Genomic DNA, 14,347 nt, shown 5'->3' with positions numbered 1-14,347 from the left:
CACATCACACAAGCTTCGAGTTACACAGTGCACCATCAGGTATGAGAGAACACTGCCTTTCTTTTATCATTCCACCTACTCTCATTCACTTGGTATTTTAGTTTTCAACTTTGTGTCACACTTCTGAAGACGTATGTTCTTACATGCTGCAGATATATGGTACAGGATGTATCAGCTGCCCTGTTACAAACTGCAAGACAGTTGACTGAAGATTAGTTTGAGCCCTTGGCATAATCTGGTCACAGAATTCTGTGGGGTGTTCATAAAAAGCTTAATACTTGATTTCTTAGTTCCTCTGTTTTTCCTCTCAGTTTGAGAAGAAAAGAAGAATTTTAAGGAGATCTAAAATGAGGGTGTTTAGTCATTTTGCTTCACAATCACAACTGTTACAATGCAGACTGTTCACTTCCAGCACCCTGGTTGTCACAATATCTGGTTTCAAATTAGTTTCTAAATGAAATGAACAGAAGCACTGTAAGTCTTTGACACAACTCTAGTATCTACCATAACATCTTTTCTTTTTGCATAAAACACAATAAAGAAAAAAAAAGAAAGAAAATCTTTCAGAATTAATGCAAATTCAAGTCAGGAAGACTTGATTTTCCTACATTTTTAAAAGAAAAATCCTTTTCCTCTAGAGAAACAGTTTACTAATAATGTTGGATACAAACACCTGAAGAAATGCTTTGTTCCAAGTGACATTTCCCCCTTCAAGCTTAACATAAAAATGTGTCTAATTGAAATCAGAGATTTCAATCCTCTGAGAAGAACTACAACTCAGTAACCATATTATAAATAAAACAATAAAGTTCTAAGTATAAAATTGACAGATGCTCATCAACCTTTTGTTTTGTCTTCTCCAGCTTAGATTTCAGTTTTCTTCCTCTTTTGCCTGTCCAGCCAGTCACAAATTCTGACCCTGCAACATATATTTTAGAAAAGTCACATTTTCCCATAGGTATGAAAAGCAAGAAGTAAAACAACTACCTCATATACACTTGCTCCTACCTGGACCTAACACATACCTACATACTTACCCAAAGAGGTTTCAGCTGTGAAGGAATGCTTTGTTCCTCTGTTGGATTCAAACACAAAGCCTGGCAGATCTTCCTTCAGTATTGTAGCTTGCTGGCCATCAGAATTGTGAATGGCAATTTCTCCTTCTTTCAAACAGGTGAGGGACCAGTTTCCTACAGTTAGTTTAGTTGGCCCTGGTGTTGATAAAATCGGTTGGCTTGTGGTAGATGGTTTCACTTGGCTCCGAGCTCTCTGCAACTTCTCAAGGAACTCACTCCTACTTTCTATTTCAAAAGAAAGAGATTTTTTTTTCTTCTAACAACTGATTTCACCATTATGCAATCTTTATTTTTTTTTGCAAGAGCAAAACAACTGAGTACATTCAATGCAAAATTAAGTTTGAAATTAAGGGTCTTAAAGTGTTCTAATGTTATTCACAGTGTACTTCTGTATTTCAACAGTGATTTATTCCACCATCGCATCAAAGCTGCGATGCAACAATGCAACTCTTTCTGATGCTATTCACAGACATATTTATTCATCATTACAATTATAATAGGAAGATCAAAGAAATCCATGATAAACTTCTAGTCTTGGAAAAATTATTTATCTCATGGCCAGCATGAAGTACTCTCAAAAATGAGTTTTCAGAAGCAAGAAATTAAATTAATCTTCCAACAGGAAAACAGCAATCAGCTTCACAGCTTAAAGCAAGTGGAAAAAAAGTGTTGAAGCCATAACAAAAAAGAAACAAAAAAATCACAAAACTCTACCAAGTTTGACACTCAACATGTATTAAAAGCAAATTTGAGCTGTTTGCTCAGTGTCACAAAGGCACCTAAAAATTTTATCAACTATATTAAAACTTTAATCAGTTTTTGAGAACCTAAGAGAAACTAAGAATGTCATCATCATGCCACTTAATACAGTGACATTACCTTAATTCAACTTCTAATGCAGATTCTTTTTTTTAAAGAATCCTAATTTTCTGACCAAAACATGGAGTAAGAAAATACACCTCATGGCATCACATGATACTTAATTCAAAGCTAAAATTCATATAAAGATATTTAATAGATGACAAACAGGATCATATTTTACTTTTAAGATAGGTTGGCAAAATTATTCAAAAACACTTCCTCAGTTCTAATTGAATTATATTTTGTATTTTAGTAATTACAAGGCTGAGTTCATAATTTAAAATATAAAAATGACATTTAAAATAAGAATGTAAGCACCTCATTAATGTAAAAATTATATTTCCACTTCAAAGTTAAGAAGTATTCTCATCTTTCAGCATACTCATTTGATAAACACAACCTTTGTAGTTCACACACTTGTAAAATTGCTGTTTTCCTTTTGCTGCAGTAACAAGCTCAAGTTTTTTACATCTACTGTTTTTTTTATTTTATAACATGAAAGTAAATAATCTCTCTGCAAAAATAAATATGCATTCAAGAAATAACATTCTTTAATGCTTAAATTTCATAACATAAATTATAAAAATATTTTTGAGATTTGATACGCAAAATGAAAACTCTGTTAATTAAATGCTTTCAAATTTCCATAATGACACTTCCATAAATTTATTATACAGCTTGCTGCACTGAAAGTACTATGTTTATATATGGTTGGGAATAATTTTGGGTTCCCTTGGACACAATTTTGAGATTTACTTAAAGCTTCAAAATTACCATTAAATTTCAATTTTTGCATTGAACTTTTATTCTTTCTAAAATTTCAAACAAAACAAGTATAGAGTTAATGTGGAGAGGAGTGAGTACAGACCTTCCAAAAATGTTCATAGTATATATAAACTTTCCCGCCTGCCCCACTTTCATCATGCAATACACACTAACAGATTTCACTGCTCAACCCTCGATATTCTTGCCAGTTGTGAAGTTACTAAAAAGTACACCATGAGATTAACCAGTCATGATTTAGGAGAGCAGAACATACAATACAGTTCAGGACTTGAAGATACTATCTGAGCCTATAAGCTACTATAGTCATTTTAGTTAACAAATATTAATTTCTTAAGTTAAAAAGGCTGCTGCACATGCTTTAGAGCTCACGGTTAAAGTTCAGGCAAATGACACGGCAACATCAGCATTCTTAGTACATGTCTCCTTTACAAGAAGCCTCCTTTAATCCTAATTTGGGTCCCTTCCTCCATAAAATCCATGCTAGGTATCTTGTTAAAAAACTTAGGATTTATTCAGTCTTTTTTGCAAGACTGATTTAAACAAATACCTTAAATTCTCAATCTGACTTTCTTTTAAGCTCTCTTCACTCCAAATTCATCTCAGCTGTCCCCATTCCACTCATCTTGTACAGAAGTGGTAAAATCTCATCCCCTTGCCCACACTATTTGGAAGGGATAAAAACCAGTTGGTATCCAGGGGCTATGGGAATCTAAAAAATTATCCTCATGGATCTTCTTGAAATTGTATTGTATGATAAACAAGAGAGTATCTCAACAGAGGAATTGTTTAGCTTTTAAGGTATTATCCTCATTTAAAAGAATACAAAGATCAATTTTCTGAACAGAAAAACCCAAACAAACAAAAAGTGGTTTCCATTTGCATTATAATCAGAAACACACTGTATCATATTTTGTCTTCTTGCCCTAAAATTAATCCGTAAAGTCATTAACACTTTATTTTCATCCTGAATCATATTATGTTCTGTTATTTCACTCCATGGCTTGTTCAAGACATATTGAAAAGCATTTTATGTCTACAGGTTCATAAATGCATGAACTGCTGCCAAAACCATGAAACAACAAAAAGAGGGTTGTTCCAGCATCCTGAACAAGTTGTGTGTTCTGTACAGAAAATTGGAACCAGCTGTGCATTGCCAGTGCATAAGGTCTGTTCCCTTATCCTCTCTCCAACAAACAATTAAGACACTGTAATATGTTTCCCAATCTCGATGAGAAACGTTCCATTACTTTGTCTTCAAACACATGCAATTTCATTCTGCTAGAAGCAAACAACAAATCACTATTTCAACCTGCTTTTCCTGGGATGGCCACTACAAAGTGCTTTTAATGACGGGTGACAAAAATTAAGTACGCATGGAGAACCACGAATCAAAACAAAAAGTTAATACACTTTTACTGGCAAGATGTTTATTTAACACAATTCACCAAGGAAGTCAAGTTATGGTCACATGCTATCTCATAAAAAGCATCACAATTAACTGACCACCTTCCACCTGTTTACATCCTTTACTATTTAGTAAGCCAATTCCTGCAAAACAAAATAGCTCAAATCAAATTAGATAAACAAATATAACAGTCTCAAAACTTAAACTGGACTTGAATTGTAAAAACACTACCTGAGCTATCGGATCCTCCTTCAGGGCTCCCACTGGAATACATTGTGGCCAGCTTTCCATCCAAGATAAATCTGAACCATCCATTACTACCATTAGACAGCTCCAGGGCAGCAGCATCACTCCAAATGTACAGGCAATCCCTTCCCCTAATGATTGACCAATCTCTCCAGTGGTATGGTTTACCCTGCTGCAGTTCTTTAGCATCCTCCTGTGGTTCATCCTCCTGTAATAAAATTGTATTAAGCAACAATAACAAACAAAACCCCTCAATCCATAAAAAAAAAGGAAAAATGAAAAAAACCCAAACCAACGAAAAAACAACACAAAAATCACAGACCTTTGTAAAAGGCTTTAAGAGAAGAATTACTCAAACCAAAAGTACAAGAACTGTATCTGTCTGTAAAATATATCCTTAAAAGTATTCTTTAGTAGAGTAAGATACTTCTTAGTTTCCTTTCACATACAGCTTTATCTACTCAACAATAAAAACAGCCTACTGACTGACTGTGACATCCACTTCTTTTCAAAACATAGAATGACTGAGGTGGGAAGGGACCTCTGAAGGCCATCTAGTCCAAACCCCTGCTCAGGCAGGGCCACAAAAGACCACCTGCTCAAGACCACATCAAGATAACTTAAATATCTAAACACTAAAAACACACCAAGAAAGAAAAGCAGCAACCCCAAACCAAACCAAACAATCCCAAATTCCCTGTAAAATAACTTAGCTATCCAATTAAGTTTTAACTACAAATTTAATTGAATGAATTACAGAAGAGGCCTGTTATACATTCAGTTCATTTAAGTGGCAATAAGATTGTTGGAAATTGATAAATAACTTCAATATACACTTAGGGCTGCCTTTAAGCAAACAATTATTTGCTTTTTCATATATTTAATATATCCCATAACAACATTTAAAACATCTGCAACTATTTGACAACTGAACTTTTGACACGAATACACTTGAGGAAGGATTAATTTCATTCAGCAGTCACTTTTAAACACTAGACAAAGTCCAGTGTCAATCAACTTGACCACAAATAAATATGGATAGGAAAACTCAGCAAATAATAATATGCTAATAGAAAATGAAGGTAGAGAAGAAAACAACAAAAGAAATTACAACAACTGTCACACAATAAGCATTAATTTAACATCCTAACTACCTTGCCCTGGACATTTTCATAATAGTGAAAATTCTATTAAAGTGTTGACTTTACAGTAACAAATAAAGCTATCAATTCCATACACTTACCTTCTCAGGTTTAGACTCCTCCTCATTTTCATCATCAGATGATGGCCCTGCCAAAGTTGACACTTTACTAATTACACCAAGTCTAGCCAGTTGGTCTAGAAAAAGATCACCACCTTTATCCACTAAGTCCCTTATGATCTGCAAGGCTAACAAATGACCATCATCATCATCCTGTAATACATTGGGAAGAAAAGAAAATAACAAAGGAGATGTCATTACTTAAAAGTATCTTTATATGCCAAACTTCACATGTGGTCACAGACAGTATAAGTTTTAGCGTTAGTTATGAACAAGTACATGGAATCAATAAGTATAACCCCCTTTTTTGCACTGGTTTTATTAAAGGGTATCACTTTCTTTCCTCCTACCTCTTGATCAAGCACTGTAGCTGTTATCTCAACCAGTATTGTGGGCAGATTGTGGCCAGCATCAGAGTCACAAACCTCCTTCAGCAGCGCCTCAGAACAAAAATGTATCATTTTTCTAATGAGGGCAAGACTTGCTTTCCTTTAAGAGATTATAGAAAAAAACAGTTCTAATAATGATAAAACAAGCAGTAATCAAAGCAACAAAGATTCAAGATAAAACTACTTTTGCACTACATTTATACATGCTTTAGAATCAAAAAAAAAATTTAACCTGTCTCAGTTCTTACTACTGGAACGAAAATTAGTTATTGTTAATAAGCCCTAGATTACCTCTAAAGAATAATGCACCCTCTGATGTTTTTTCAATCTACAGTGCTATCGGTCTAACATATTTTAATATCCTCAGCCCTTTCTTATGTAAACGCATGCTACATTTTACCCACTCTTAGTGCTGGCAGTTCACTTCAGCACACTCTGCTCCCCACACATGTATCCAGCCTTTTGTTTTAATCATATACTTCCCATGTTTTGAGATCCTTATAGTTTTACAGTCTAAAATTACTATTAGAACATGCAGCTCTCCATACTAAGAACCATAAATAACATGAAAGCAAATCACTACTGTAGGGCTGAAGAGGAATTCTTTATTTTACTGACTTCTAAAATCATTTATCTGATTCATAAACTAAACTTTTAAAATAGAGAGCCGACGACTTCTTTCCATAATCTGCCACAACAGTTAATAATATATAGGTTGTTAACACAGTTTCTTATTTCATTCATTTAAAACAACCTAGTTTAAGCTTTCCATCATCAGCTCATGTTGAGTCTCACTCCAGTAGAGGTCCCTTTACCTTGCATTTTCACCCACCAAAGTACCTATAAACACCAGCAACACAATTAAGAGAGTGGAATAAATGTCATATTTGGAGTATAAAAGGCTGAGAAGTTATGGCCAGATGCAATTTATCACAACCAGTATGCCACCCACATTATTCCTTTTTAAGTAGTAAATTAGATCACACTCTTGTAATTCTCTGAGTAAGAAGCATCTTCACCAGTTTGATAAGCTGTTACTATGTCTTATAAAACCTTCTAAAATAGCTTTTCTCAGTCTTGATGATTTTCCAATGAATGTGTCTTGGTATCACTTCACTAGTTTTCCTCTACTAACTTACTACTTTCATTACAGTGGCTACGAACAGCTGTAACCAAATCCTGTATGCAGTGTATACCATGTACTATACAAACATAGTATTCTTTCATCACACTACCGTAGCCAAGAGCATGCTTTGCTCTCCCACTTCCGATGGACTAAGCACATTTTTTCCAAGACATCACTTTCCCAGAAAGGAAAAGATGCTACGTAAAATGCTAAGTAAAAGTCAGTCTTGCAACACTTTTCAAACAACCACTTTACTCAAACAGAAATATGATTGTCACTTGCGATACTTGAACTTTTAGATCCACCAAGGCTTTTAGAGGAGTGTATGAAGAAATTGTTGTGACAGTATTACCTTATTGAAGGCAACATAGTTTGTTGAAATGTTTGTGCAAACACAGGCAATAATCTTTTCAAGTATATGGGTGCCATTTCTGGATCTCCTTTGGGTTCATTACATTCTTCCTCATCCTTGTTTGCATCTTTCTTTTTCTTCTCATCCCCTTTGTTAACAGGACACATCCAATCCCCTGGAAAATATTTTTTCCTCAAAACGTTCAATGGCAAAAATCAACAAACCAAACAAAAAAACCTCTATATAAACATATAAGTTTCCTTCACAAACACCCAAGTACCCAAACAGGAATATGCATTCCCAAAAATAAAAAATTTAGATATGTACAACATCTGGAATAAAACTATTTGACAGCATGTATCACCTGTGGCACCCAGGTCTAACAAACAGGTAAAGTGCAGTTCCCATGTTTAAAGAAGCAACGCTAGAGAAGCTACCAAGGCTGACATCCTCTGAATCCACAGCAAAACCCCAGTCTAGTCCCATTCCACACCTGAAGAGCAGGACCACTGGCACTGTCCATGGACAGTCAGTCATTTCTTCAGGTAATGCCCTTCCCTTAACATCTAAAATCCTAAAGCTTTTAGACATATTTTACAGGCTCAGGAAGGTTGTCTCAAAATATGTTTTTTTAAAATAACCTCAACACAGTAAAATTCTAATGACAGCATTACTGAACATATACCAGCATTTCTACTACAGCAAGGGTATGGAATTAAAAATTGCACTCACCTGGAGACTGAAGAATAGCTACTACTTCACTGTGTCCCCTTTCACGAGCTTTGTCCAAAGGAGTTTTTCCATCTTCATCTCTCAAATCAGGGTTTGCACCATGTCGTAAGAGAGTCTGAGGACAAATATTTTTATGCATGAAAAAAACATTGACTACTCCAAAAGTAGCAAACGTGATTTTCATACATCTTTCCTACACTCTTCTCATGCTTGTAAGCAAAGTTGGAGTATTCTGTGCTTTTTATATTTGTAGGGCTAATAAAAAAGTACATTTATTCATTACCCTACCATGATGAAAAATCTGCGTTTTGATAAACACTGTCAAGAACACAGAAATATTTGACAGTGCATTTGTCCAATATATTGAAGACATTTTGTACAGAACAAGATGAAAAGTCAAATATAGAAGGCTTTCTAAGTGTCGACTGAAATCATACCTTTGCTACCTGTGGTCTTCCAAAACACGCTGCATAATGTAATGAGGATGACCTCTGACCTCTGTTAACATCAGCACCCCTTTCACAGAGAAATTCTACCTGTTAAACAAGAAGAAAGTAAGGTTTTTTCCTTTCTTTATATAAAGAAAGTAACTTAAGGGTCTATAGATCTCATTTACCATTTCCTGAGTTCCAAAAGCTGAGGCCCAGTTTAGAAGAGTTTGTCCTACATCATCCATAAAATTTACTTCAAAAGCTGAAAGATACAATTAAATAAAATAGTTAAACTTCACAAAATTATAAACTAGACTTCAACAATGTTCTTTAAATAAAAAGCAGATCTTAAAAAAATTAAGCAACCTCAATAATTCTAGAAAAGCATTTATGCCCTTAATTTCAGTGTAAAAAAAAAGTGGCATAGGTATTATACTAACATGACCTGGTAAGCATTTAAAAAAAAATTGACCTTGTATATAAAGATTTCAGTGTAGTAGCTAAGCATTTGTTATCACACCATAGATTATAAAAAAATCAAAAGATTTAGCAAGCCTCTCTTTCTTTTCCCGAGTATTTTTTGCTTACCTCCTGTGTCAATGGCATCTATTAGTGCATCAGTATCCTTACTGCGGATGCAATCTATCAGCTGCCGATGGGAACGTTCCCCAGAACTATCCAGTCTTCGCAGTCCTGGGATTCTGCCTGTAGATCCAGCACTGGACTTTGGCAGGGCTTTTCTCCCTTCGAACAGTAGCACCAAAAGAAGATCTACTAACCGCATGGTATCCAGCACACATCTCTCATCACCCTGCAACGCACTTTCTATAGAATCTGGAAGTTCAGATCTTAGAAGATCCTGGAAATAATTAAAAGTCTGAACAATAAAAAATATACAGGGCTTTAGAAAATACTATCAGAATTGGGTTTCATTTCCATATGAAATGTTTCTTTTTCCCCCCTCTTTATAAATAAATAAATGTAAATGTGTGTGCATGTATATCTGTAAAAATAAAATCTATATATCTGTATATTTATATATAAAATAGGAACATAAATCTTGCACATATTAAAGTATGCAAAAGGAAAAGCCCTATGAGAACAAAAAGGTGTAGCATAAAAGGATTTCTTACATGTGTTACTACTGGAGAGCCTCTACAGAGCGTTGACAACAGGCTTACAATAGTTGACACCTGATTACTTAATTTAGAATCTGCAGCTGTAGGCGGTGCTCCAGCACTGCTCCGTCCAGGTTTGCAAGCTGAAGATGGCCCTGATGCTGTCCCACCAGCAGCTGCCATGCGTGATAACAACTCCTCAGTTAATCCATGCTTAGCTAATGGGGCTGGGTCAACTCCACGTCGTGTGAATCTATCGGCTAATGAAGCAAAGCATCTCAGAGCTCCATCTGAAACCTAAGAAAGAAGTGCAAGAGAAATGATGAAATAATCTGTTACTTAAGATGAGAAGATGCTAAGGGAATATCCTCAAGAATAGAGGACACAGAAACACTTGATTTCCCCAGGTTCCCTTCAAAGTCAACAAAAGGAGGAAACTGGCTTTTCAAGCCAGAAACTCAGAGTTGGAACCCAACAGTTCTCTGAACTGCTCACTGAAGGACTGTATTGTTGCCACATTTTTCCCCTCCTTCTCCCTGTCAATGATATACAGAAGGCAAGGAAACTCATTTCTGAAGTTCAGCATTGTGAGTATTTCCTTAACTATATGAGCAAAATCCGAAATCAATGCCGAAAAACACACTTACTAATGAAATTGTCAAATTAATACATATTGGAAGTACTTTTTAAAAAGTTTTTAGATATAGATCTTGTTGTACATTCTGACCACAGAGAAAAAGAACCAAAACCAGGCCACAGCTTGGTACTGAAACACAGTACTTAACGTTCTAGTGTTCTGAGACTGTTAAAGTAGCCTTCTGATAATAAACCTAAAGACACACCAAAAACCCCCAAAACACCAAGAAATTGCACTATAAGAATTTACGTCCCAGCTTTCACACATTTACTGAATTTCAAATTTCTTCCTTAAGGAATAATGAAGACACAATTTTATTTGCAGTTTTATCTTCTATATTTAAAGAATACCAAATATCCCAATATATTTTCACATTTTTAATTAACATTCTGCTAGTATTATAATGTTATATTAATTTGGTCGTTTCTATTAAAAGAAATGCTATCAAATAAGCCATTAAACGATGAACCAACTAAGAACTCACAACGTATTAAATTACAGTGAAGCCTGATAGTTAAATTTGTATTTAATGGTCTACATATTTCTCTTAAGCACAAAAAATTTTTCCATTGGATCAACCCTAGAAGTAGGACAAACTGGGAAAAGCAAATTTTAGGTAACTCAAGATAGTTCATGTGACTCGAAGACTCACAAGCATTTTTGTGACAATAAAATGTAAAGTCCCAAATTTAGGTTTATTACTAAAGGGAAAAGAACCCCAAACAGTGACACTGTAGAAACAAGGTTTACTGATGATCCTCTTTACAATTCAACAAAAAAATACTGGTGGCCAACTGCCCAAGAAAGGAACCACAGTGATGAAAAGAAAGGAAGGCTATGCCGTTAACATCTCTAACTTATACACTAAAAGGGGCTCCATTTTTCAGATCAGAAGGTTTGCACAGGCTTATCAAGATAAGCTGCTTGAGGCACATTTGCAAAAATCTGCAGTAGCAAACCACATGCCAAGAAATACTAAAAAAACTAACCCGCAATATCTATTATGTACTAAACTAAATTACTACAGGTTTTACTCCCTAAATGTCAACTCATAGCGCAGTCCATTTTCAAAATGATTGTCAGCTATCACATACCAAGAGTTTAAAGACAGTTCCTCATCAATACACAGAACAAGAATTAGAGTATTAGCCAGACTTCATGAAGAGAAAATTTTAAATGTCCATTAAGTTCACAAGCTTCTAGCATGGCCTGTGCATGCTAAGCATTCTGATTTATCACCACTCTTTTGCAAGGGACTTTTTTCTTTGACTCATGATGGTCACTGCTTACGTCCTCTGGCATTGCTCTAGTCCTTTTGATAGTACAGATAAACAATTCTGTCAACCTTTATGTAATTTGTATATACTATATGGATCTTTACCCCAACAGCTGTCAGAAATACACAAGAAAGGTTCACCTATTTAACACAGAGCGTTAGTGGCATCAGTTTAAAAAGCAAAAGACTACTGTGGAAAGTATTTACATTTCTTCTCCCAAATTGCAAGTTTAGCAGAAAGGTAAAAAACAAAAAGTCACAGATAAGCTGTTCTCGGGACAACATTCATCGGGTCTGAACTCCTCTCTCAAGTAGTGTTACTAACTGGTAGCCCACACAAAAAGCAACCAAACCAAAGAGTGCAAAAGGATGAGGTGGGGAGCACTAAAACTTCATAATGGACATTAGTGGACAAATCCATAATAAACATCAACATCCATTGTAATTCTGAGGCTTGTTTCATGCATCAGACATTTCTCAAGGATATCAGTACATACCATCTGGGTTACTCCAATCTCAGGCTCACTCCCCTTTAAGCTTAACTGCTAAACAACTAAGCTAATTTGAACTCTCATTCACATCAACAGCCCCAGCAACTGCTTTTTTCAAATGCCTTATAAACTGGGAAACAGTTAAAATACTACAGACATAATGGTCTGAATTTCAAGATGAGTTTGTCTCAGATAATCAGTGCACTAATGAAATTAAATAATGGCTAAAAAACATGGTAAGTACTGTGTCAGCCCCCTGCCAACTGGGTCTTTCAGATCTAAAAACATACTTTAAAAACATTATCTCACAGGCAAAAAGATTTAGTCTCCCAAATATGATATGCTTAATAAACCAGACTGAGGGCTGGAGGTGAGCGTGTAGAGAAAGCAATGAGGACAGAGGTGGGGGTGAAACGGGGAAACTCAGAACAGGATGGGGCAGGAAGACTGGACAGGGTACAAGAACTTGGCCAAACGGCTATTCCAAACCATTAGTATGACATACACAGAAGAATTCCACCAGCAGGAAGATAATTCCTCTGGGATTTATCTTGTAGATTTTATAAGGACTACTTCATGTCAAGTTAGTAAAATTGCAATAAACAAGTGGCACAACACATCTACACCAGCATCATTGAAGCTGGCTTCCAATGTATTATTTTAGCATTGCCTATGGATGTTTTTATTGCTTCTTTTGGTTTGGCAAAAGAGAAACAAATCAAATTGATTTTTGTCATATAACAACCATTACTTTAGAAAGTATCTCAAAACGCATTGAAAAAGTTTCAGGACATTTTTCAGTAAAGTTGAAGATTATGTTCAAACAACAGTGATTGCAGTCAAACAGGAAGCAGTAATTTTATCCTCTTAACATTACAACTATACAGGAAACTATCATAATATCCAAGTATAACAACTTCTATGTAGACATACAGCTGAGGAGGTTATAAAAAGTAACCTACTCATTCATTTATTAAACATAATGAAAGTTAAATTCACAGCACATGGAGACAACATTACCTGATGGTCTTCATGTTTTAATAAACTAGACAGTGATTCCACACAGATCTCTAATGAAGAATCCTGAGGCTCCATTTTGCCACAGAGTCTGGATACCACAGCCATAGCTGAATGCAAAGTATCTTTATGAACAAGGTGTCCACTGTCACGAATGAAGGTCAGAACACAATTCAACCCTCCAGCTTCAAACACAGCTCCTGACTCACGCGTACAGATTAATTCTAACACCTGCAACAAAATAAAATTTCATTTGAATGAAGTACACATAAAAAAATCAGTGCTTATATCCACAGTCAGATCTTTATATCCATCTAAAGAACTGGTTAAGAAAATTAAACAGGACAAACTAAAAACTCCTTTCTTCCTCAACACCAAAACAGGGCAAAGCCTCCAGTACCAAGCAGTTGTTAGTTACAACTTTCCTCAAAAAGACAGGAGTGAATACAAGAATATCTCCCAATTGCATGGTCGTAACTGGTGTTCATGAAAATAGTCAGATAACAATATCTTATCCTGGGAGAATTAAGTCTTTGGATAGCACTCAACTGAGAGCTCTGGAACTTTTAAGAGCACCATTACTCCCAGTGATGCATTTCCAAGTAAACTGGAACTAGTAAATAGGAAATACATGCATAAATTCTGATGCCATGGCAATCAAGGACTCCAACTATATGCTACCACATGGCCATGAATTACGTTTTAGATGAAAGATTTTAAGGGTCTTGTAAATTTTTCTGAAAACTTCACAAGGGTGCAGGGAAGCTGTGTCTAGTGCTCCTGAGGAGAAAGCAGACAATTGTTTACAACAGGTAATTTATCTGTATCTGGAGCCATTCTTCATGCCCTTTTCAGCATAGAAGTAGCCCTTAACATTCTATTAACATTCTAGTCATATAAGATAAACAGGAAAATTTTCTTCTAGTATTTTTTGCTTCTTTTTCTACGCTCCTTTTTTGAAAAAATTCAGCAGCTGTGAAGTGCACCAGACTAACACTAAGGCTAAGCAGCATCACTGGCATATACACTTTTAAACCTTTTTGCATCACATTTTAATAAAATAAGCAGAATTAGAATATGAGGAAGCTCTTCAGAAATAGCAAATTATCCAGTTTCTTCTTAAAAATAAGAGGTTCTTGAGTA

General features: G+C 35.3%; 1 protein-coding gene across 6 annotated transcripts in view; it reads right to left on the bottom strand.

Annotated features, from left to right (window-relative positions):
* The window catches only part of HECTD1 (HECT domain E3 ubiquitin protein ligase 1), a 58,634-nt gene that overhangs the window by 29,186 nt on the left and 15,101 nt on the right, over positions 1–14,347 (bottom strand). For 4 of the 6 annotated variants that reach the window (XM_071557980.1, XM_071557982.1, XM_071557976.1 and 1 more), the window contains exons 4-15: positions 13,208–13,435; positions 9,799–10,080; positions 9,254–9,542; positions 8,851–8,927; positions 8,672–8,770; positions 8,235–8,349; positions 7,503–7,677; positions 5,986–6,124; positions 5,618–5,788; positions 4,360–4,582; positions 1,038–1,301; positions 843–919 (exon numbers count right to left, since the gene is read on the bottom strand). In XM_071557980.1, the coding sequence (XP_071414081.1) occupies positions 843–919; positions 1,038–1,301; positions 4,360–4,582; positions 5,618–5,788; positions 5,986–6,124; positions 7,503–7,677; positions 8,235–8,349; positions 8,672–8,770; positions 8,851–8,927; positions 9,254–9,542; positions 9,799–10,080; positions 13,208–13,435 (2,139 nt within the window). The remainder of the gene's footprint in view (positions 1–842; positions 920–1,037; positions 1,302–4,359; positions 4,583–5,617; positions 5,789–5,985; positions 6,125–7,502; positions 7,678–8,234; positions 8,350–8,671; positions 8,771–8,850; positions 8,928–9,253; positions 9,543–9,798; positions 10,081–13,207; positions 13,436–14,347) is intronic. The other 2 variants (XM_071557977.1, XM_071557979.1) reach the window with 1 other exon arrangement.

The sequence above is a fragment of the Pithys albifrons genome, chromosome 6 (assembly GCF_047495875.1).
Source record: "Pithys albifrons albifrons isolate INPA30051 chromosome 6, PitAlb_v1, whole genome shotgun sequence".
Classification (NCBI taxonomy): domain Eukaryota; kingdom Metazoa; phylum Chordata; class Aves; order Passeriformes; family Thamnophilidae; genus Pithys; species Pithys albifrons.
The sequence above is the reverse complement of the archived record's forward strand: the minus strand, read 5'-3'. Positions and strand labels throughout refer to the sequence as shown.